The sequence below is a fragment of the Rissa tridactyla genome, chromosome 6, assembly GCF_028500815.1.
Source record: "Rissa tridactyla isolate bRisTri1 chromosome 6, bRisTri1.patW.cur.20221130, whole genome shotgun sequence".
Lineage (NCBI taxonomy): Eukaryota > Metazoa > Chordata > Aves > Charadriiformes > Laridae > Rissa > Rissa tridactyla.
The window spans coordinates 48012720-48039347 of NC_071471.1; the positions used below are offsets into that span (position 1 = coordinate 48012720).

The window sequence follows — 26628 nt, forward strand, 5'->3', positions numbered from 1 at the left end:
TGTCACAATGCAATACAGCACTTTCAGGACATCTGATTTCCAGTACACTACATCAATTTACACCAAGACCAGGATGTAGCTTCACACTCATCTTTATCCCTAGCACACCAGTGATACAGGCTGCAATGAATTAAAGTCCAATCACTTGATTTCCTCATCCTTCCCACCTGAATCACAGATCCTTGTTCAGTTGCATTGCCTGCCTGATTCTTTCAGGTTTCAAGTAATAAGGCATTCTACTAACTCTGCCTCAATCTTCTGCAGTGCTGCAGAATTTGAACACATACTACAACTAAGTTACTATCAATTCATAAATGTAAGACTGACTTTGATTCTGGTATCCTGTACAAAACTTGCCTCTACACAAACGGTTTATATGATCAACATGGAATCAATGCGTAATGTGGGAAATAAATTAGAATATTGTTGCTCTGGTTTTAAGCTGCAAAGCTTTTTAAATTTCTTCTTTTTAGAACAAAGGTGAAACAGCGTGGAACGCACCCTTCCTGACCGCTTCAGTTTTTCACCTGTTCCCTGAACTTTTTGCTCTATAGCTATGCAGAAGGAATTTGAGAATTTGCCCAAGGTGCTTTTTAAGTTCTAAGGATTGGTGAAAAAGGAAATTGAATGCTGATCCACCTTTAATGTTGAAAAACAGAGAAGAATCCCTTTTTATTGCAATGAAAATGTGTTAACATTTCAAAATTACAGCCCTAAATTGCTTAAACTAACAAAAAGCTCTCTCTTTACATATATTAGAAAGTTTACAAATTCTCTCAAAGTTACCAATGCTGTATGTAATTATCTACTTTGCAATATTTAAGTTCTTTAATCTCTTTACATTTTTCTCACACACACACAAAATATCATTCATTGTTATTATTCATAGATTTATTTGCTTTCCCAGTAGACTACCTTTAAATCCAATTCAATATGAGTTAAAATCTGTCGTCTTGACGGTATGGTTTTCTCAGGTAGTGCTTGAAAGGCACAGTGTTCTCTGCAAAGTGCCAATGCAGCAGTAACTGATAGAGAGAAGGCCTCGCAGCAAAGCTTACCGCCTTGCAGCAGTTCATACCAATAAAAGTTTAGTTCATACCTCTGTGATTGGTGAGGTCTCTGGATCCTGAAGGCAGAGGTGTATAGTGCACCTCTGGAGAGGTGGAGGCAGCATCACTGGAGGCCTGTGTGACAAAACAAATATTATCAGTACTCTGAGTGAAAGTCAATGATTATGCAAAGAGGATGCACCTGCTAGATGAGTTCTGTGATGTGGTTACAGGTGCAGAGAGTCACCAGCCATTGAGGATTAATTTGTTTTTCTTAAGGCTGCCTGCAATCCTTCAAGGTACCTGTACTCACCAAAGTTTACACAACAATATTAGGTATCATTACTAAAAGAATATTTTCATACAGCTCACAGCTTCAAAAAACTACCATCTTTATCAGGAAATCTTTAGGCAATGTTAAAAATGTTCTTCTTGGTGAAACAGATTAATATTTACCTGAAGGAAGTTATGAGTGAGTTCACATGTAAGAAAGCAGACAGAGAATAGAAAGCTAGGATAAGATACTGTACTTTTCAAAACTAAGAAAAAAAGAACTGATTCAGCCATTCCACTCTCCTGTGAGCTAAATGAAGGAATCTCTTAAAAACTGTAGTACCTGTAATACAACAAAGTGGGCAAGTATATAGAATTGTTAATAATAAGCCCACACCAGAAGTCTAATACGTTTAAAGAAGTAAGTACCAAGAAGATTTGTTCAGAATCCTTAAAAGCAAAAAGTTAAGGGAGAAGAGAGGAAACCCAAATCTTTCTCCATAATAAAAATTTCAAGATCCTATGATTCCAATTTAAAAAGATTAGCTTGTGGAGCGATAGTTTGCAATAAAGTAATCTTCAACCAGTTGGATGTTTCCTCTGAAGGAAAGAGCAATATAAAGCCAAGACAAGCCACATTTGCCATCTTGCTTTTTAGTTACAGAGCAGCAGTGTTGCATTGTTAGGAGGAGATATGAAAATAAAGGATTGTGTTGGTGAATATGAATCATCATCACAGTTTTTAAAATTCATTTTAAGTTATATGGATTGATATCATGGTAGTTATACGTCCAGTTTCAGATAGAGTTTGCTCTGGAGTGTTTACAATCTACCCATTGCAACATACATAAAAAGATGCTGGATTTTAATAGAAGACACAAAGGACAGTTTTTACTAAAAGTTACATGATAATTTCTAATAGAAAAGATAAGGAAAATAAGGAGAAGAAATAAAAAAGCCAAACTATTTCTTGAATCTCATGATAATTTACTGAAGGGAGTCTTGAGAAAATAATGGCTATCTTTTATGCAGGTTATTCCTCAATGATTCCTCAATGCAGTTTTATAAGTTGCAATAGTCAATCAAAGGAATCCACCTCAATCTTACTTCTTATTTTGTAATTAATCATATCCTCAAAACTTATGTATTTTTTTTAATTGAAATGAATTCAAAACCAGATTTACCACGGCTGATTAAGATAAAAGTGTAAAATAGGGTTAAAATGGTTTGAGAGAAGAAAAAGCTTAAATACTAATTCAAATCTTAATTGCCAGACTAAACCTGAGAACAACAATCAGAAATCCACAATAAGGAAAATTAATCGTGGTTATGGGTCGTTAAAGGCTTTAACTTCTTTGTCATAGCTGTTGGACTCCTAGGTGATAATATATTAAAATGTTAAGAAGTGAGTGACTCAGTAGATTAGTATACTAAGCTTTTGCTTGTGGAGACCAGCTGTCAATTTCTATGTCAGACCATTTTTATCTCTAGCAAAAATCAGGTCATAACATGAAGATGCATCATGCATCAAAACAAACATCTTAATAGAGACAGGTTTACCTAAATAGCAAAGATGCTACTTATCAGATACGAATAAAAACGTAGAAAATGCTGCTTCTGCTGACTCACCAGTGATAACATACCCTTTTCAGAGAGGTAATGCCATAGACACAACTCTCACCTTCAGACAGAGTGAATAATAGTTTCATTTTAGTGAACTGTAAACACGCAGCTCAGTCTACCCTTGACTATGAAGTATTGGAAATCTTCCCTCTGATGACCAATATGAGCTGAGGGCACATAACATCTCAGAGGATGAGACAGATGCCCCTAACACCCAGCTATGTGACATCTGAAATGAATTCCAAGAAGAGGCACCTGTTCACAACTATCTGTTTTCTTTGGGCCGAGTTGTTCTGGCTAAGACAAGAAGAAAAAATGTCACTAACTATTTAACATAAGACTTCATCCCTGTAAATCACTCCAAAAGCTGGAGGAATAAGTGGTCTCATACTGTACACTCTAGATGTTATCTGCCTATTCAAGTGCACTTATTTGGGACTCTGATAATAGTGAAGGTTTCTCTTTGGTACTTTTAATCTCAATTTAGACTGTTGACAGCTTGATGATAGCTTTTCCTAAAATTACTGGAAGAGACTTTGCCTTTTCAGCAATATACCACTGAGCGAGCAAAATTCAAGAGCTTCTAAAAAGGATATTGGAGTGAAGGGGCAATTTAGCTTTATTTCCAATTTTAGGAAAAGCAAGAAAAGGAGGGTTTGTTTATTGGTGTTTTGCTGTTATTTTATGTACAGTATATAATTCCCTGTCAAATATAGAACAGTTTTCATTACCTTTGAGCTAAGCATTCAGCTAGAGCAACTTTAATTCTATGGAGTATCATCCAGGGTTAGGATTGTTTTGTACAAACACTGTCTGGAGTTATGAATCGCTTTTCTGAGTAAGCCCACGCACCAGCAGAAAGACAACTATTTGTTTTCCCTACCACATACTGATATTTGGCCCTAAGCTGTTTTCCAAAGAGATTTGTATAGATTGTATTACTCTTAATATTCACAGGAATATTTTGACAGTGACAGCATTGACACGTGACAGTTATGTCTTCAAGTATTGGTGACATACGCATCAGAAGTTCTTGTTGCAGTGGAAAGCAACTACAACCACAAATAGCTTCAAGGAAAGCTGTTTAAAATGGGTGGTAGCCTCAGTTTGATAGGAACAGGTCACTAAACAGCTCAGTAAAGAAATTCTACCAGTGTTATTACAGGAGAAGCTTGTATTCTTGCAAGCGTTAAAGTCATCCAAGTTTTGCAGTACGTCATAGTACAACATATAAAAGTTACAAGGCCAATAAAGTTAGACTACTCACAGCCTAAGTTATGCCCATAACAAACATTTGCTAAATTGAGGTATCTCTGTCTTTGTATTAACCTGTAAGTTTTGTCCAAGCTAAGAATTGTTGTACTTGATAGTAAAGCAACATTGTAAAAGAGTACCAGATTTTCAAACAACGTTCATCAAAATTACAGATGCTGTAGAAGCTGCAGTCGGAAAGAAACAAACATCAACCAACCAACGAAACACACACACAAATAAATCAAAAAACCCCTCCAAAACCTAAACTTTGAGTAATTTTAAATAAAACAATGGTCATTGTTTAGGAAATTTTACTTTCTGTTGATGAGTAAGATGTGGCTAATAGGCTACATTGGCTACACTGGAATATCATTAATACTCCTTGATAGTTGACGTTCTATTTGTGTCACACAGCCAGTATTTGCATCCCAGAATTTCTGGACTAATATTTACCCTTATTTCTAAGGCATGCCACAAAACCTTTACACACCTGTACATGTCCTGTATACCATAACTGTAGTAGCCACTAATGTATTATACCTGACAAATTTTCAATGCAGGAAGAACAGCAGCATGTTGGCCTGTCCTGACAAGGTGTTATGATTTCAGTTGGGATAGAGTTAACGTTTTTACTAGCAGCGGGTATAATGCTATGTTTTGGATTTGGGATGAGAAATACTTCTGATAGCACACTGGTGGTTTTCGTTACTGTTAAGAAGTCAAGGCCTTTTCGGCTCCTCATATTCACCCCCGCCAGCAGGCAGGCTGGGAGAGCACAAGAAGTTGGGAGGAGACACAGCCAGGACAGCTGAACCACAACTGACCAAAGGGGCTATATAAGTTTTGTATACATCAGTATATAAAGCTGGGAGAAGAAGGAGGAAAAGGATGATGTTCAGAGTGATGGTGTTTGTCTTCCAAAGTAGCCTTTATGCGTGACAGAGCCCTGCTTTCCTGGAGGTGGCTGAACACCTGCCAGCCAATGGGAAGCACTGAATAAATTTCTTTTTTTGCTTTGCTGGCCTGTGCGGTGTTTGCTTTACCTATTAAACTGTCTTTATCTCAACTCATGAGTTTTTTTTTCTCGCTCTTACTCTTCCAACTCTCTCCCCCATCCTAACTGGGGGCAGTGAGCGAGAGGCTGCATGGTCCTAGCTCCCAGCTGGGGCTAAACCACAACACAAGGGTTCAATAGATTAGAAAGATTTTAAGTGTTTGGGATTTCTCCTTTGCAACATGTTTCTCATCTAGTATGGGAATATCTCCAATCTCCAGCATTTCAGAGTGTGACTCATTTGTTTTCAGGGAACTGATAAAGAGGAAAATTTCTGGGGGACAGCACGATACTCACTCTCTAAGTCTGACCCACAATTATCAAGAATTCTTGTGTTCTGCGATACTGTTGTTTATTTTCATTCATCACAGTTTTAACACTTGTCAAAGTCATCTAGTAAGGTCACAGAGAAATGACCTCAGCAATTTGAAAGCTCATTGCTTCTCATTTAGTGATTTACGTTCAAATAAAAATGGAAAACAATATTGTGACATTGCAGCAATGAGCCCAATGGTACATATCACATTATCAGATACAAAACTTGGATTTAGCAAGAAAGTATGATTTATTTCAAAAGATTTTTAATATATCCACAGGGAAACTACAATTAAGAATGAAGGAAATCACTGCATTATCCATTTTTTAAACTGACAAAAACATTTCTCCAGAAAGGTATATGATTAATGGGACAATCTGTGGTATAGTTCCAACTTAAAGGATCAGCTCATACTTGCTTTTGAAAAACTTTTCCTTTTATGTAAACAAACAGTAATAGTTTCCTGATAAGCTTATTCTGTCTCAGATGCACTCAATGCTTAAAATTAATCATACTTTAACAGATACATGGCCTATTATAATTTTAAGAAATCTCTGCATAAACATTTACTTAGGCTAAGGACTCATTCAGGATCTCTTGGGCACACATATCTTCCCCAAGAGACACAATGGCAACAGTCATCAATAATTCATATATATTTTGAAAACTTGCCTAAACATCTGCATACCCATACGTCAGCAATGTGTCGATTCAACCCCTTTGTAACACTGACGGCAGCAACTCACATGTCTTAACCCATGAGTATATTGGACCATCATGATCTGTTCACATTTGTGATAAAATGTACAGAAACTTTCCATGGAACTCCTCCTCAAGATTTTTTCCCCCGAAACTTTAGACATAACTAACTAGAAATTATTTTTTTACAAATTAAATATACATATAAAAATCATGTATAACAGTGCGAAGAGGAACATAGTCTGCGTAATAACAGAAAAAGATTTAAGTGTATTCATTTTCGGTTGAATTTACAACATGCTTGCAGAGAGTATCAAAACACTACTTTAGAGGGACTGTTTCTTCCCATGAGCGTGCAGAACACCAAGAACAACGGGACTTTGATTTCACTGTGAGGTCTTTGAGAGACCTGTGATAGCAGAAAATATTACAGGAAGCACCAATACACCAAGTCTTTAACAATTCCATGCTAGGGAATGGTTAGGGAAGAACCGCTTCATTTACAATTTGCTTTTCTATGAAATCATGGAGCAGGCAGACATTGAAAGAAAGGGATAAAGTGTGAAAGAATGGATAAAGAAAGAGACTGGAAAGTATACAAAAGCAGGACCTGACAGGACCACCACATATGGCAGGCTACAAAAAGTCTTACTTTCTTCTCCTCTGAACTAGGCGAGAGGTCTCAGATGGGCCAGCCTGAGTTTGTGACCGGTCCCAATACAGTGTTATGTTCCGGAAAACCAACAGGTGGCATGGCACGCTCATGTGGAGAGACAGTTTTCCTTGATGAAATGGGATTACCCAATTCCCTTGCTCCACAGCCAAGCATAGTTAACTACGGGTTGGCGGTTGCCTTTACTAAACCTCCAGCATAAATTGGAGTCACTTTAGTTAAGCGGAAGAGGGGGAAACAAACGTGTGGTGTTATCACAACTTGCCTGATCTCTATAGACTGACTGAGATGATCGCCTAACCCAGCATAAAAACAGTGAGTTGTTTTCAAATCTGGTTTTAGATGTTTGAACACAGTACTGAAAAGCAGAAGAACATAGCAGATGAATTTTGATGGAAGGTGGAAAGGAATGAAAAGGGTATCACCCATTTTTGTCTCAGTCTCATGCCTTAAACTGTGCTTCTTATATTTTGCTGAATGTCACAAAGATCTGAACGACTTTCTTTCATCAGCAGTCATTTTTAAGAAAATTAGAAGTATTAATTTGACCAGTGCTAATAAAGAGGACAAACACAATCTGATTACTCTGAACTAATATGCTATTTTAATTTATCTCTATAAAATTATCTAATTAGAAAGAATTTCCTAGGGAAATATAGGGAGTCTTTTTCCCAATTTTTTTTTTCTTATTATTAATAATAAAGAGAATTCATGAGAGAAGAAAGAAACATAAGGGCAGGTATTGGTAGGACAAGGGATTTTTTTGGCTTTATGCTTCTTTTGCCTACTAATCTAATACTCATAATAATAATGTTTCCAAAAATCATCAGGAGTCTGACCATTCTAAGTCTGGGATGCATAGCTCTTAGTATGATGTGGAAATGAAAAATATTTTTCTCATATGCAAACACCAAGTAAAGCGTGAAAGGAAAAAAGAAAAAAGAATAACAACGCTTTGTAACATTTAGAAGAAAATTAAGTCAGCCACACGCTAGCCACTGGCTCTTAAAAGTCTGGAAATCTAATTAGACTAAAGAAAATTTTCACTTGTTTAATCCCCAAACTCCACTTTTCAAGGAATAAAACCGCTAATATGGATGGTACTAGTAAGGGAGCATACTGCATAGTATCAGGATATACTGTGCATGTGCTGCATCAGAACAAATTTGTAGAGACCAATGGTTCAAAAATACAAACGGTCTGCTATTTTTGGCAACTGCACACGTTCCTTCAAATGCTTTCAGCTGCTGAAAGAAGTAAAGGGGGGGACCGTAATTCAGATAAGCCAATCTTCTTTGAATCATGGTTTGACAAACAGTAAAATTTAAATTACTCTGCTTTCCAAATTAAATCTGTCTACTAGACATTTCCTTTGCATATTTCTAAACACAAGAATAAACAAAAAATTATCTAATATTTATACCTATGTTAGCAAAAAATGCTGCAACCCATTTATGACATTTTTAAATTTAATAAATAACACACGTGTTTCAGCTATAATCAAGAGCGTGACTTTGAACTTAGCAAATACTCATTCTGGACATTTTAGCAGCCTGTTTTCATATGTGATGCTATTAATAGAGTAGGCCAAATTATTGTAGTACTAGGACGACAAGGAGAACAGTGATCTTCTATTTTGGTTGGCCTTCCAATTCCAATAACCTTTAACAAGAGAAGGCAAGAGAATTTTGCTTATTTAACAGAAGTAGTGAAGCTGAAGAAGATTCAAAGCATTTCAGTATATATTTCCCTTATTCTCATATAAGAGAGATTATAATTTCTCACTTGAATTTACTTTACTTTTTGGTTTTCACTTAATGTTAAACTGCAAGGTTGAAAGCAGGGTGCAACTGGATCAAAAATGTAAATGAACATCAGATAATTCTTACACATTTAGGCTTAATTGAGTGTAATCGATATGTCTGGTGCGCAGCCAAATTCAACTATTGTGAAAAGAACCTAATGTATGGACATTATTTTTGGACTAGTGAATGCCAGAAAATAATGAGCTGGCATTCAGCTTTGGTGAATCAGACCTTGAATTTTCATCTAAGAGCAGTTTTGAATTATTACTGAAGATAAGGTGTAAATGTGCAAGGGAATTTTATCCATGTTTCTCCCATGAATCATAAATGAGGAAAAAAATTACAGTCTAAATTGCACTTAAAAGGAATAAAGTCTTTTCATGTCATACATGATTTATCAAAATGATCTCATTTTAAGAGTACTGTGGTGTATCTTGATTAATAACATTAGTAAGCATGATGAATGGCCTCTTTAATGGTAACACAGAATTTATTGGCAAAATCCCTACTTCTACCAAAAAGGGTGGGAAGTAAAACACACAGCAGCTGGTAATTTGCAGAAACCGCTTACGTAAACTCCCTCCTATGTATTTTGAATTTAGACATCTTTGAAAATTCTTAATTTGACTTTATTCTCAGGTTCATTTTGAAAACAAGTAACAGGTTTCACCTAATGTAGCAGCTCTAAGCACTACAAAAGTCACTTTGCATTTCCCTGCAAAACAAGCTGAACTCTGCACGTACTGTAAGAGGATGTAGTGTATTAAGGTCTTTCAAGAACATCGGCCCCTTCCCTTATGACCTTTTTCAATATCCTCTTCATTTTCCTTTAATATCCTAAATGCTTCCCTTCTCCCATTACTCCATCTTCCCCCTCTCCCTTCCCCCCCTTTTTTAAGCCTGCTCCAGCCTGCCCTAACTAATTTCCTTTTGGGCTGACAGATCAGAGGCCTTCCTACCACTGTTCCTTTTAGACTTGTGAAGCCCTCCTCGTAATCCTGCTGCTTGTCCACAATTAATCTTTCCAGTTGCCACATTATTAACACTACCACCCACAGACAGAGGATGCCTGAGCACGGCTGGACACTCGCTCCCCACTGGAGCATCAAAGTTGTCAATCACACACTAGTCAGAAAGTTGCCTGCTGTCAACATCAGAGGTTTTCATCCTCTCCTACCCGCTGATCAAACATTTTTCTTCAGAAGATTAATTCCAAGTCCCCACCCATTTCCTCCCATATCCTCTTTCCCTTTTAGGTTTACTCAATGATCCATCTTCTGTATGGAAAAGGAAGCAGTGTATAATAGAAATCCTTTCAAAACAAAAGTTCAGCAAAACTAAATTTAAATCCCAGCTGTTATCAAGCTCTTCCTCCCCCGTGCAAGTTAAACACCTTAAAGAGCTTGGATTAGACCTAGTCACAAATGCCTTTCTCTGATCAAAGGCTCCAAGACTTTACACAAATATAATCACAAGGCAATGACTGCATCTAAGGAGCCTGAATTGATTTGTTCTACTGTAACATATAGCATACAAAAACACTCGTTAGGTTTTTTGACTTCCAAGGCCATGCTTTTTCAATTTCTATCACTCAAAAGTGAAGAATTTTAGCCTAACGCTATTTTTTCAAGCTCAGTAGAAAAAAAAGTGGCTTCTTATTGCATGGTATTTGCCTTGCTTTTTTTAAAAAAGATTTAAAAAATTAAAAAAAAACAAGATTAAAAAAAAAAGATTTTACATTTAAAAGCAGAAGGATGCAAGAGATTCTGCTGCTCACTCAGTTCGGTTTAATGAGTTGAAGAAGAGTAACTTGACAATTACTACCTCTCCCTAATCATATACCAGATTCTAATTTTTCATTTCTGATGATTTAATACTTGCTGCTCAAGTGGCTCAGTATCTTTCATTACTGTAGATAACAGGATCTGTCCCTAAAGGAGCACTTAAACATTCTAGCAACATAACAGTGAATGAAAGGAATACCCATTAATACAATACAACAAGAAATCTATTCACTGTAAAACCTCACGCTAGGTTTTAAAATAAGAATAAATCCATTTAAAATCACACTACAAAATAAATTCAAAGTTGCTAAATCACAGTCATCCCTAAAATAGATTTTTGAATGCTTTTTCTTTTCTTAGACTGGTATTAAGGAAAATCAGGAAACTGACAAAAGACCCCCAAAATTAAAGGAAAGTCTCCTGGTCTGAGTTTGGGAATGTAAGTCCAAGCAAGAAGTATCCATTTTATCTTGCATTTCTTTACCAGCATCTTTACCTTCTTCATCTTCTGGGAACACACATGCTACCTTCTTGCACGCAAGATTCAATGCACCTACATGATAGTAAAATAAAGTGCAAGAAAACAAAACATAAATAAGCCTGTCACACCCCAAACCAGAAAAATCTGCAACTGTTGCTAGAGAATTTTGAGTTGTCATAGATAACTGTTCTTTAAAGTGTCTCACAAAGCGAACCACAAATGAACTTTTAGGTGCTAGCAGATGCTAACCTTTTCCTAAGTTCCCACCTCACCAGTGTCCAAACATGCCATTTATTGCATTTTATTCATTGACCAACAGCTCTGAAAGAGTGAAAGAACAATAGTAAGTTTTTAGATATTACAACTTCAACAGAAGACGCAAAACACAGGTAAGTCACTTACGTGAAGTACACTAATAATGTATTAGATTCCACGTTTCCTTCACTCATTCCCTCCAATATTTTTCAACCAATTATATCACAACTACAAAACACAGGACTAACGGAGTAATTGCCGAGATTTATGCTGTGCTATGGCATAACAACAGTATACAAGCTACATATAAACACAGATGCAGAACTCAAACGCACATTACATACCATACAGTAACTTCTTACTTTTCACAGACCTGTATTATGAAACATAGACAACTCAGAACTTCCACACTTGTTTTCGCCAATCCGATGTCCACACAGTCTTCAAAAGCGAAGACAGAATCAGCAAGGAAAATTGCTTTATTTTGGATAGGAACCTCTGAGACTGTTCCATAAATTAAATCAGCAACATAATATCATCACTTGCAATCACTTTCAATGACAATCAGAGGACTGCAGAGCTGCGTATAAGTTTCACTGACCAAGCATAATTGTTTGCAACGTTAGAGGGTTTACATTTTTTTCAGAAGTATGGACGATGCTGCAAAAATGAAAGCTAGATCCTGAAAATTATAACAGTAGTTTAATGGCTATTGTTGAGTTGCACTGATCTCCTTGCTTAGTAGGCACGGGAATTAAGAAATGGGGAGGCTAAAAATACTTTCAAGGCATCTTCATTCTGTCATGTGGGAATAAAACTGAATTGCAGCTAAAACCTCTTGTCACACTACTTAGTCAGCAGAAGGGGGTGCTGCAGTGTAACCTATTTAAAATGCAAATAGAGTAACTTTTGTAACAGCAGATTAAAACTAGCATTTTATTCACTTGGCATACCCACAGCATACTGAATGCTGGAATCAGACTTGTCACTGCACACCGCAGGTTATTAATAGAGCTCAGAATGGTGTTGCTAAATGTGCAAGTTAAAAGCAAATAAACAAAAATGGATTTATCTGTGGTATTTGTTCTCTGGGAGAATTCAGCAAGGCCTGCCTTACACTGCACATTTGTTTATCCAAGATCACTGAGGCTCAATTATTTCTATTTTTTTTTAAAGTAGTTGACTGACAGCCACTTACCACAGCCAGAAGTTCTGAGATATGTGATCTATAACATTAACATTCTAGAGAAAAACACAGTTTTTTTCAACCTTCACAAATAAATCTATTAAATAAGACACACAGGAAAGAGTCCCTGGTGCACAACCGCTACTTTCTAATAGGCCTTTCTGGACACTCGTGAACTACCAGCACATGAGAAAACACAAAGGCAAAGGCTTCAGGGGAACCAAATCAACACATTGTGTATGGCTTTACACTTCATTTTCTACAGTGTCAGGTGTTAGGGCAGGCAAGTGGGTTTCCCCTCTATATTCAAGCAAATTCGTCTGCTCTTCACCTCGATCTCTCAGAGATTCATCAAAAATGCGATTTAATTACATCTTCTCCCTCCTTCCCCCTCCCAAAAAGAGTGTAAACATGACTCCTTTTTATCTCCTGATACATCTGGACAAGTAGACAATGTGCTAAAACAAAATAAATCTGCCCTGACAGTCACATCAAAGGGTTCAGCTAGGGGCTTGCAGCTACTTAAGGCACAGGAATGTTGTTGCTAAGCATCGCTCTACAACCTATCAGTCCCTTAAAGAAGAGCTTTTTTCTTTCAGAGGGAGATGAGGAAAGCTGGAGAGTGGGAACCAGACTGCAAAGGGAGATTGGGGATTTTGGAGGATTTTGAAGCTTAAAGTGAATTGTGTAAAGAAAAGGGGGTTTGTTTTGTTTTGTTTTGCCTCTTGACATACAGTCTACATGGGGGGAGGGGGGCGAGTAGTGGAGGAAGGAGGGGTTAAAACTTGTTGATGAAACATCTTCTGAATTTTCCCCTTGGATAAAACCAAGCAAAGCCTTTGATATCCTTTTTCAAATCCCTGTACTTACTGTAGATTCAAAATAGAAAGATGGGACCAAAAGCAATAGGGCTGGGATGCCAAGCCTGTTAAAAGTGTATTGCAAAATGCATCCCGTGCCCTGCTTTTCTGTCAAGCATTTGATAAATATCTGTATGTTCCTAAATACACGAAACCAGCAACAATGTCCATATCTAATAAACAAGCCCTACAGAGAAAGGAAACTTTTGATACATATGCACATAACACAATTTGATGCTCAATTTACTGGTGAAAACTATTCCCTTTAGAGAGAAGCCTTCACTGAAATCATCACTCTTCCACACCGTGCCCTGCAGGACTTGATTTGTACATGTTTAGTGCTAAAAACTCCAAAGGAAGCCAAAGGAAGAGAAAACCACGGTAAAATCAGACCTTAGAACTATGTTAATTATAAATACAGCCGTGATGAAATCAACAGCTAAAAATTTGAATTATGCTCTCCTCTCACATATGTAGAAACATATCCAAGGCAGATAGACAATCCAGCCTGAAAAGCATGAAACAATTAGTTTCAAAGCTTAATAATCCTGAAGGTAAGCTAAGAAAACCAATAGTTTGATTACAGCACCACTGAGAAGTGAATGAACTTTGATCACACATCTTTGGCTTTTAAAAACAGTTTAAAAGTTAAAAAAAAATCTCCTTCCTTTATAAGAATTAAACAAAGAAAATGTGAAATGGACTCATTCTACATGCAGGGTAACTATCAAGAACATGAACAATTACTGAGCCCGTGATATTGCACAAATAAATAACACTTAGCATTATCTTCAGCACTATCATATTTATTAAACAGTGACTGAGGGCAGCAGTAACCATTTTTATTGTCCCATATAGCTCTTATTTTCTAATTAAACAGAAGGTTATTTCCACTGCCAATGCAGCCATTTATCTTATTTGAGTGTTACATAATATTTTTTGCCAGCCAAGCCTGACTATAAAGTGTTCTGTGTGGTGAACTGTGGCCCAACTTGCTTTCCTGTTTGGTAATCATAGAAATGGGCCATTTTGTGCTGTGTTAATAAATAAACTTTTTGCAATTTCTCCTAAAACATGATAAAGCTCATACTCTGTCCTACCCTCTAGCTTCAATACAAGGGCAATGAGCTGTATTATTAAAGATATAGGTCAAGCAAACCTGATGATTTCAATCCTGTGGGGTGCTTTAGAAACTGTTGTCATATTACCGAGATCATTCTGCTGTTCCTAATTATTCCTCTTCGTTGCTTCACATTTCAAGTGATTTCTCTCACACTTATGTCAAAATTTATAAGCTGCTCTGAGTAACAACACTACATTATTTCCTCACTTGTTATGGTAATATAGGACAGCAACTAGGAGAATGCTTTAATCTAGCTGACAAGGATAATGTAGTCTAGAAACGTAATAAACTTTTTATTCTACTACAGAGTCGGGGTTTTTTTTCTACCATGAAACATTTCATATAGATAGACATCTTAGAAAAACTAATTGCTACAATAACTTGAATATGCTCTTATCTGAGTTGCTTTTATCAGAAAAAAATGTATCAGCATTAAAGCGTTCACTCCAATAGCTTGTGCATTCTCCTTATTCCCATAATTGCTATTCTGCAACATTCTGTTGACTGTACTATAAACCTACACACTGCTGAAGGAAACCTATTTCCAAGAAATCTGTGCATCACACAAACAGTGCAAAACATTTGTAATTAGCAGGCTGGGCTTTAACAGTGCTGTGATACATCTGGTCTGACTGGCACAAAATTTTATTTGCACTAAGTAGCTCGAGACTGGGAAAACATAAAATCAACTTTATGCGAGAGCTTCATGTTCTAGAGTGTCTTCTGAAGGATTTCAGAATGTAAGGGAAGCTGCCAGTGGAAAAGGTAGTCTAATGAAAGGTTTGAATTTTAAAGCTAGTGTGGGTACTGCTTACTGTGCAGGCTGACCTACAGAAGAATCATTTCCTTCAGAACATACTAGAGGGCACAAAATTGTGTTAAAACCACACACACAAAAAAACCTCAACAACCCAACAACAAAAAAACCAAAATCCCACAACCAACAAACAAAGCAAAACAAAATACAACTCCAGTTAGAAAATATCATATAAGTAACTCAAATGTGACATCCATCCTAGTATTTCTAGGGATAATTTCGCTGAAGTAACTTGTACGTGTAATTTGCTGTAATTGTCAAATGTCCAATGCGATTTTAAAGTACTTTTAGTCATGAGCAAACTGAAAAAAACAATAATAAATCATAGAATCATAGAATGGTTTGGGTTGGAAGGGACCTTAAAGATGATCTAGTTCCAACTCCCACTAGACCAGGCTGCTCAACGCCCCATCCAACCTGGCCTTGAACACTTCCAGGGATGGGGCATCCACAACTTCTCTGGGCAACCTGTTCCAGTCTCTCACCACCCTCACAGTAAAGAATTTCTTGCTGATAGCTAATCTGAATCTCCCCTCTTTCAGTTTAAAACTGTTATCCCTCCTCCTATTGCTCCACTCCCTGATAAAGAGCCCTTCCCCATCTCTCCTGTAGGCCCCCTTTGAGTACTGGAAGGCCGCTATAAGGTCTCCCCAGAGCCTTCTCTTCTCCAGGCTGAACAACCCCCACACTCAGCCTGTCTTCATAGGAGAGGTGCTCCAGCCCTCAGATCATCTTCGTGGGTCTCCTCTGGACTCGCTCAAACAGGTCCATGTCCTTCTTATGCTGGAGGCCCCAGAGCTGGATGCAGTACTCCAGGTGGGGTGTCACCAGAGCAGAGGGGTAGAATCACCTCCCTCGACCTGCTGGCTGCGCTTCTTTTGGTGCAACCCAGGATGTGGTTGGCTTTCTGGGCTGCAAGAGCACATTGCCAGAGCGTGTTGAGCTTCTCATTCACCAACACCCCCAAGTCCTTCTCCTCAGGTCTGCTCTCAATCCACTGTCTGCTCATCCTGTATTTGTGCTTAGGACTGCCAACACACATACAGAGGACTTTGCATTTGGCCTTGTTAAACTTCATGAAGTTTGCTTGGGCCCACCTCTCAAGCTTGTCCAGGACCCTCTGGATGGCATGCCTTCCCTCCAGCGTGTTGACCACTGATCTGTGAGAAAAGATCTGCTGCCTCATAGTTTTGTGCTGTATCATCATGAGAATACAAGAGCAAATAGGAGCACTGGTCTACAATGGCAACATCTAAATTGACTTTTGCCAGGTACATGAAAAATAGTATTTAATTAAGCATGCTCAAAGGAAACAGAGAGGAGGCAAAACTGAAGCTAGTGTTGTTCCAGTTAGAAAGACTCATGAACAGCACTCTCAGGAAAAAAAAAAAAAAAAAAAAAGGAATACAGAACAGATTTTCTGTTTTTGTCTCTGTTCCTACTTCTGTCTTCCTTTACAGAGTTGATGACCTGACTGAAGATAAACTTTGCTAGGTGGGGAGGGAGCAAGAGGCAGAAAAAATGTCTTCTGAAGGTATTCACATCTGGATCACAATTAGAAGAACTGGAGTCCCTGTCATGTTCTGACAGTTGGCAGGGTGAACTGTTTATGTGTTTATAAAGTGAGATTTCCCTCTTCAATGACTTTTTCTTTCCCAGACAGAAGACCCAGCATGTATGCAAGACACATTTCGCCTTTTCCTTTTGGCTTTTCAGCTACTACCTGTCAATATGTAAAACCTCCTTGAAAGCTGATGATTTTAAATGTGTGTCTGTGTTCAGATTTGTTTCCACAGTGGATAGCCAAAAGAAGGCAATGTCACAGACAATTTTAAAGCTGAGCTGTAATGGAAAGAGCATTTAGGCCTTATTACTTACATGACACAATACAATGCAAATACAAGAATTTGGAAGATATAAATCACATAGTTAAACAATATATTATTAATTTGTAAAGCACCTGCTTAGAAAACAAACTTTGGAGGGAATGATTAACTACAGGCACAGGAAGTAATTTCAGGATATTCACAAATTAAGGCATAAGAGATAAAGAACTTGGATACAAAAGCATTAAACTGCAATGCTGTATGACAGTAACACATCAGTATGTTTACCTAGTTTTTAGTGAATCAAAATAAACTAAAAAAAATTGGAAGATGTTAGACACTATGACAGGGTGAGGTAATCAAAAATAACTATGGAAAATATAATTGTATAAATTTGTTGAAAACAAAAAACACAAAGGCAAAACTGGAGTACACAGCGCTAATGCTTTAGGATTTCTTAACTCTATCTAAAGTTATGCCCACATAAACTAATTCAGAGATGTCTGAGACTTCTTTTCCATATTTATATATTGGAGAGGCATAACGAGAAGGAGATGAACCCCATAACATAATTAATCTAACTAATTTTATAATTACTTTTCTTGAACTTATTAATAAGTGATGTCTATTTTTAAATTTTATTTGGAAGATGCCTTCACCCTACATGAGAGGAGAGAAAAAACAGCAGAAGAGTTGTTTTATCTCAAAAGTCCTTTCCCAAGCTCTGTATGTGGTATTTTGGAGTTCAACCTGGCCATGAAATACCAGTAAGTGGAACCTTTTGTGTCTTGAGGTGATGGATTTAATGAATACTGTCCTAAAATGCATTGGGTTCCGCCTCTTTGAGAGGCTTTCTACACTCCCACTGAAGAAATGCTCTAACAACTGGTCCCTATCCATAAAATGCAGAAAGCACTTGACAAAGTCTATCCCTCAGCCCTAGAAACTATTCCCCCAAATTTGCATAACTTCAGGACATGTTAAAATTCAGGGATGAGGGGAGGGGTTTGTGTAAGACAGATAGAGTAACAGCTCATTTAGAGGACTGTTGAAATTTTCTTGGTTTCAGTTGTTACTATGGTTACTTACACTGCTGACATGCACTAAGTACTTCCAGTCTTGGCTAAAGAACTGCCATCTATGTACAGTCTGTCGCAATTCTAGGAAATCTGTTCCAACAAATCAGCATTGCCATTAAAATTCTTCTTTACTCTACCCTGGGTGCGTAAGCTCGGTTACAACAGCTGGTTCTTTTCATATCCACTGCCCATTAGAGGGAAGCTCTGAATCTTTTTGCCCATGTTGCTGTTCACTTGAGGTGATGCTATTGACATACTGTGATCAACTCTCCTCTTCACGCCCTCACGGTTACCCAAGAGAGACAGAATATCCTCGAATTTCTCACCATAACTTATCTTATCCAGTCTTCTAAAAAGTCACTTGCCTTGTTCCCCCCAGTTCTCTCTTCAATCTCCCAGCAACTTTCTAGAACCACAGGCTTCTCCAAATCAAAACATAGTTCTAGGAGCAGTTGTATCACTAACAAATACAATGATAATATTAAAATTTCCCCTCACACTTGATACCTTAAAGCAGTTTCAGGCATGTGTACTAAAATCTATTGATTTTATGTTTTATCTCACTTATAAAAAGGTTACACGGAACCTGGCAAAAAAATTATCTCCATGAAAGCATGTCCACTTTATCAACATAAAACATGTTCACTGGTACTTAATCCACTGAACATATGCCATGTAGAATTTGTACTAGTCTAGCTTTTTAAGCAAAAGAATGTATACCGTATTTGCTTAATTCTGTTACATAAACAAATTAAAGTCCTTGCTGTTATCAATACTGAAGCCCACAGCTTGCGCTGACCAAAGAGAAGATGGACTAAAGGAACAAGACATCCTTCTCCAGTTATCCAGCTTCATGCGTGGAATAACAGAAATAAATATCACAGCACATATCTTCAAACTTTCAGAATTAAATGAAATATTTACTTTCAGTTACACTTACTCTGAAGCTTTTGCAAGAAACACTTAAAGAAGATAATACATAACATTCTGTTGTTTCAGCACTGGACTTTGGTCCCAACACCGACCTCCTGGCATGACTTTTCTTTGTTAATATTATATCTATAAGGATGCATAAAGTTAAAAAGAAGATGACATATTTTGACTATTCATGTCAGAACTCATTTTCTGTTACTCATACCTTTAGATCAAATTATTAGAAACAGACTGATGCACTACATGTTTTACACTTTGCAAAACAATTGCTCCAACAGCATTATTTAAAAAACTGCAAACGCTCAGTTCCTTAAAGTACAACTATTTCATCTGGAGTTCACTTGCTTTCTCTCATCAAAGCACCTTTGTACTAAAGGACATTTTTCCTTTCTTTTCTTTTCTTTTTTTTGCCATTGAATCTGTGACTTTAGATACAATATGATTTTATTACTCAGAAATACTTTATTACTGCAATAAAACTGCACTTTCCACTGCAAAATATATTATTAAATTGTGCCTTCAATAACTGTCTCACCTAATAGTGAATGTTAAATCAAAAAACTGAAGTCAAACCTCCTGTTGATTCCACAGGCAGAAGATTACATGTTAATAGGGCAAGGCAATACAACATAGCAGGGAAAAAAAATGTCCCCAGTAGTTTACACAGTTATACACATTGAATTTCTGGTTTTAATTTTGTTTTGTTTCTTGCAGTGCCATCATCACACAGAGTACCTGAGAAACATCCAGCTATGTAGCAAATAAAATGCCCAGCATTTGCTATTTTATATTACACGCCAAGAGGAGCACCCAACAGAGGGTCAGTTTTTAGCATTTGCACTTCTATGCATTTTGGCTAAAGAACATCAGAAGGCACATGCTTTTCACTTGCAGACAGACACCTGTAGGCCAGCATCACTTCATTAATTTCCTACTGAAACACCAAAGGAATTGTTTATTCCCATTAGCATGATCCTTAAACTGTTGCATCATTTAGCAAATTATTCCCATGTTAACACACAGAGATTTAGGCATCTGTACTTAGCAGAACTGCAAGTACCTCAGTATAAGAGAAAAATGGCGTGTCCTAGGTTGGTTAAGACATTAACTTGATTAAGACGCTTCCATGTTCTATCTCGTTTTGTTGTTTAAAATGTTATTATTTATGTCAAGCTCCTATTTTTCAAACTGCTCTGTGGATAATAAAATTATTTTCTTTTTCCCTATAAAGCATGTCTCTGAAACAGAACTGCTAAGTGTTCTTCTGTGGTAGTGAAAGAAGCTAATACAGATGCTTTTTCAATCCATTTTTTATTTTATGGATATAAACTTGAAAAAAACAGAAACAACCAACTAAGTAATGGTTGCTGTAAACACAGTACTTGATGTATGAACAATTTAACCTCAATTTTCATCTAAGGAGGGGAAAAAAATCCCTGTTACACATTTTAACATATTTCAAAAGTTTTATTTTATTGTAACCACACTTGCCCTCTCTGAAATGAACAGCCACAAATACAGGAACATCAGAAATCCACCTGGAGACAGAAAATAATCTTTTCCCTCAGTTATTTAAAATAAAAGGGCAATCATCACACACCACCATTACTACTTGTACAGAACCTCTTTCATGAAGCTCAGATTCATTGAGAAAAAGAAGCATGAAGCTAAAGTAAGCAGAAGACTTTTCAGTGAAACAAATACTCATCTACTGGTTGAGCATTTGTTGTTGCAGTGTCAACTACAGGCCAGTCAGCCTCACCTCCATCCCTGGAAAAGGTGATAGGACAGCTCATTCTGGATGTCATCTCTAAGCATGTAGAGGAAAAGAAGGTTATTGGGAGTGGTCAACATGGATTCACCAAGGGTAAATCATGCTTGACCAATCTGGTAGCCTTCGATGATGGCATGACTGTCTGGGTAGATGAGGGGAGAGCCGTGGGCGTTGTCTACCTTGACTTCAGCAAGGCTTTTGACACTGTCTCCCATAACACCCTCATAGGTAAGCTTAGGAAGTGTGGGTTAGATGAGTGGACAGTCAGGTGGATGGAGAGCTGGGTGAATGGCAGACCTCAGAGAGTTGTGATCAGCGGTGCAGAGTCTAGTTGGAGGCCTGTAACTGGTGGTGTTCTCCAGGGGCTGTACTGGGTCCAGTCTTAGTCAACGTATTCACCAACGACCTGAACGAGGGGACAGAGTGTATCTTCAGCAATTTTGCTGATGATACAAAGCTGGGAGGAGTGGCTGACACACCAGAAGGCTGTGCCACCATTCAGGGAGACCTGGACAAGCTAGAGAGTCGGGTGGAGAGGAACTTAATGAAAATCAACAAGGGCAAGTGTAGGGTCACCCACCTAGGGAAGAATAACTCCATGCACCAGTACAGGTTAGGGGTTGACCTGCTGGAACACAGCTCTGCAGAGAGGGACGTGGGCGTTCTGGTGGCCAATAAGTTGACCATGAGTCAGCACTGTGCCCTTGAGGCCAAGAAGGCCAGTGGTGTCCTGGGGTGCCTTAAAAAGAGCATGGCCAGCAGGTCGAGGGAGACTATCCTCCCTCTCTACTCTGCCCTGGTGAGGCCACATCTAGAGTATTGTGTCCAGTTCTGGGCTCCCCAGATCAAGAAGGACAGGGAACTACTGGAGAGAGTCCAGCGGAGGGCTACAAAGATGATCGAGGGACTGGAGCATCTCTCTTATGAGGAAAGGCTGAGTGGCCTCTGGGTCTGCTGAGCCTGGAGAAGAGAAGACTGAGAGGAGATCTCATCAATGCTTATAAATATCTAAAGGGTGGGTGTCAAGACTCTTTTCAGTGGTGCCTGGTGACAGGACAAGATGCAATGGGCACAAACTAGAATACAGGAGATTCTGTCTGAACATAAGCAAAAACTTCTTTGAGGGTGGCAGAGCACTAGAACAGGCTGCCCAGAGAGGTGGTGGAGTCTCCTTCCCTGGAGACATTCAAAACCTGCCTGTATGCGTTCCTGTGCAACCTGCTCTAGGTGAACCTGCTTTGGCAGGGAGGTTGGACTAGATGATCTCCAAAGGTCCCTTCCAACACCTACCATTTTATTTCTCATCTTGCTGAATGTACTTGAATCTTTCTTTCTACTTTTAATACTATAGCATTACCTTATCCACTCCCTTTCTCTCCATTTCCATCTACACAGGAAAAAATTGCTTGTTTGTGTTAAAAACTTTTACAGTTTTTTAGCAAATTAATCTTAAAGGAAGACTTTTCCAGCTTCACAGAACAAGAAACACTGGGTATGTTTCTGAATGCTGGATACTCATCTAAGAGGAATTAAACCAGCAAGGTCCATTTATCGCTAGTTAATACGTCTCCAAAATACATTTCCCTGAATAACTAAAATCATTAGAAGACTGATGAAAAAAAGTTATTTTTTCATGCATAGCAGCTGCTTTCTGAAATAACCATACTTAAAGAAAAATTAACCAAGCTAACAAAAACAAGGAAAAATGCAGATGTTAGATGAAATGCATTACAAAAATTTTAAAAAAAGGGAAAAAAAAGAGGGGGGGGCAGGAAACTGCATTATAATTGGTAAAAGTAAAACATACAGAAACCACTTGGTCAGGGCTGGAGATCTCTACGTAGCTTTATTTTGTTCAGGCCAGCTTTAAACCGTAGTGTTACATGAGGTGAGTTTAAGCGTTTTCCTGAAGTGGGCCTGATGCAACAGTCCTAGAAGCTACTGTCATTTTATAGTGTGCATGTCCCAATGTCTTAGCTTATGCAGAGACCCTTTTAGTCCAAAGGATTATTTTTTGACACACATTATAGCTTTTAACTAACATACTGTGCTTTGCAATGCATTTTATAATTTTTAAATTAATTTAGGGTTTGAAAAGCTTGTTGTTATACCAAGCAAAGCTGCTAAAAGTGTTGGACTGGCAACTTAGAGAAAATGATATTGTTGTGATGTTCTACTCAGCAGGAATGGTGTTGAGTGAATTTTTAATGATTTACTAGTTCTACTTAACTGAGCTTGCACCCTGTAAACGGATCATATGATCACTGATCACAAGTTAAACTGCTTTTGTTTCTCGCATGGCATGAGCCGGCGGTCTGTTGTACAGTACCAGAGGTTCGTGTGCAGCTCTGTGTAAGACAAGGGAAGGTTACATGCAACAGGCAGTTAATGGCTCATACCAGCAAGCCCTCAACTGAATGGAGCTCATGAGGTTGAATTTTAAAAAGGCAGGTGACCTTGCAGCTGGGAGTTTCAACTGTGTTTTTACCCATTTATACTTGGATAAGTAAACAGTTACTGAATGCTGAAACGGCCCGAAAGCACTATTTTAGCCAAAGGCTAATCCTCATTCCCTGTGGATGAAAGGACTCAAAACGAAAACAAAATAAAAAAAATAATAAAATTCTCTGCTTCAGGTAACACAAAGGTAAAACTGCAATAAACAATTCCATTAATTTTAAATTTAACGTTGCCTTACCCTCCATTTCTAATGAGTGCTTCAGCCATCAAAAACATACTGAATTCTTCTAAAAATTACCGAAACATTACAGTGACAGCAAAAAGGATAAATACAATATAAACCACAATAGCTCTGAAAGGTTCGTCTTGTGTAGATGAAATTAAAAGAATAAGTGATCAGCAAACTTCTAGTTACGTAGCTTGAACCTAATAAAAAATGTTCATTGTTCATGTTGCAGAAAACACAAGTGATGTCCAAACCTAAGAGACATTATGAGGCAGTGATCCTCAGCCCTACGCATTTAACTCAGCATTTAATATTTTTCTCAGTACCGCTGATGAAACTAATGAAGAATTAATGGAGTTCTCTGTCAAGTGCGGCTATTTCATAGCATAAAGAACTGACACTGGTTACGTGAAGAAGGTCAAAAGGTTTTAAGGTCGAAACCAACTTCTGGGCTAAAGACTTCTTGCTCATTTTACAGATCGTTCAACACGAATTTTAGCACACTATCCTAGGTGAAAAGTTTTTTTTTAGGATCCCTAGTTTAATTTGTTATTTTTTAAAAATTTTATAAATTGTTATTTTTCCCTGCAACCTGTATTTCATCTATTTTTTAGACAACAGAAGAACAATGCCAACACTTTCATAGCTTCTAGCTGCCCACTATTCTTCTACATGCACAGATAGATATATTTTAAGATACACGATAAACAGATGTTGGAGGAGGAGAAGGAAGGCCAAGGGGGATGTAGCTCTCAGCCACTATGAAGCACGTTACCTCAGTTGTGTGACATGATAGCAAAAACACACTTCACGGTTCTCATTTTATTTTCTAGGTGATAGTCTGGGTTCTGACACTTGATGGCTTGCTAATATCCATATGTTGCAAAGTCAAACCTTTTCTTCACTCTAAGTACAGGCACTAAACCTTAGAATTTTAAGTTCTTCTCTATTTATTCCTCAGTCCATGAATTCAACCTAGCAGCAACAAGTTGCCTCCATCTCCCATCATAAAACAGTCAGTATCCTGTGCTTACCTCTTAACCCAAAGAGAGCATCAAACTTCCATTCATTATTTTTAGAATCTAGCAGACAACAGCACTCAATTTAAATCAAAAAGCACAAACCTGTACTTCATGTGTTTAAATTTTGATCATGTAGCAGAATAGAAGAGTCCCTCCCTCTCTTCAATCTTGCATGGCTGTTTGGAATGCAACCTACAAAGGGCATAACCCATTCTTGGGAAATCCATTATCTCCACCTGACAAAATCAGGCACCTAAAACCCATAATGCAAATAAGATTATTTCTAATACTATATGAATAAAAGACAAGTGAGGAGATCCTTGTGTCAGATTACATTAAAACTAAACAGACTATGCCTTTCTTAAAAGCTTTTAAATTTTAGTAAAACATAATCGCTGTTTTAAAAGTTTGCCTTCAATTGTCTAAAACTACTTCGCCACATCGTAGATCTTCAATACGTTAAAATGAAGAATTCTTAACTGCTTTTCAACTTGACGAGAACACCAGTATTCAGTTCAAAACTTTACCTTCACATGTTAGTCACACCAAATTGGACAGATTTTAGCTGCAAAGGTGTTAGAAAATATAGAACCGCTAATGCTTTGTCCATCCCCTTGAAAAGAACCATTCTGCTAAAATGCTACTGTAAATAAGGCCTGTTTGGATACTGTTTCAACCAGATACTACACAGCTAACATTTCCCCGTGTGCTTTATGACCACTGCAAAACAGAAAGCTCAGCAAACAGGGGGGAAGAAGGACCTGTCTTGCAGAAGCAAGCCCAGGCAAAGCAACTTGCTGCCACACCTATTATCTGCGTGCATTAGAAACTGTCTGTCTAGACATCAAGAACTTGACAAGATTATATGCTTAACTGATGTTTTGCATCAGATTTAATAAGAGTATGCTGGCAGGCTTCAACTGGGCCTGTAAGATTGTCCAGGTTATGTGACAAACAAGGCTCTAAGAAAGCTATGAACAAAGAGCTCATAGTCACAAAGCATCCAAAATAAAACAGTTCTGTTTTACTAAGAGACGCTTAAATCATCTACACTTCCGGTTAAGGCCTAGACTCCTAAAAACACTAGAAACACGAGTCATGAACAGTTGCAGTGGTATTACACGTGAAGTAGGAACAATGATTAGGATACAAGAGAAAGATGGGGAGGATTTGGAAAGTATAACGATCCGACCTAGCTTTACGTATAAGGCAGAAAATAGAACTCAGAAGATGAGTGTGTACCTGAACGCCTGAGCTGGATTCACCTGGGAGCTTCTTGGTAACAGTGGGAAGAGCGTTCAGAAGCTAAGGATAAACTATGACACAGGAGAGAGGGAAGGCTGTACTAGCATCACTTGTAAACTTCATTTCCAACATTATGGTACCTAAATGCTTAGCTTAAGTCTTCCTTAACGCAGATCTTTGTTTAACCAGTAAGACAGTCTGATGTCATGGTGAATAAGTAAATCAGGGTGTAACTGTCAAACTCATAATACCTTCAGGGAAGGAGGAAATTCAAATCAAAGAGAAACCCAACAAAAGCAGTGTTGCAGGCAACCCTGGGGCACCTGCACTTCAAGATTTCTGTAGGGGTACCTGGGAACCAGGGAATGCTCCAGCAAAGCTGCAAAGACTCTCTGCAAGGACCTGTTTTGACGAGAACCAAGAGCTCGAAAGAGTTTTGCTCGTGAGTGTCAGAAAGGCCCTTCTACAAGACACGAACAACAGAAACAGTACCAGACAGAAGGCAAAAATCTAAAAACCGGTAGCAATATTTAACATCATAAGAACCTGCTGGAATTTGAGAACAGACTTAATTGTTTTGCTGAGCCATCCTATTATTTACTCTCTAGTTAGTTGTAAATTATTTGAATACACTTTGAATACAAAAGGTATGATGTAAAAATCCCTAAAATTACCAAATGTGTTTTAAAACATTCTGAAAAGAAAATTAAAATCACATTTAATGATCAGAAATCAACAACATTTAAAAATCATTCATTTATTTGAATGCAGTTGTATAAACAACTCCATAACCAAAATTAATACTTGCTAG

At 37.8% G+C, this 26628-nt stretch overlaps 1 protein-coding gene across 2 annotated transcripts in view; it reads right to left on the bottom strand.

Moving 5' to 3' along the window:
* The window catches only part of LRMDA (leucine rich melanocyte differentiation associated), a 688474-nt gene that overhangs the window by 113001 nt on the left and 548845 nt on the right, over positions 1–26628 (bottom strand). For both annotated transcript variants that reach the window (XM_054205663.1, XM_054205659.1), the window contains one exon: positions 1100–1184. In XM_054205663.1, coding sequence (XP_054061638.1) covers positions 1100–1184 — 85 coding nt within the window. The remainder of the gene's footprint in view (positions 1–1099; positions 1185–26628) is intronic.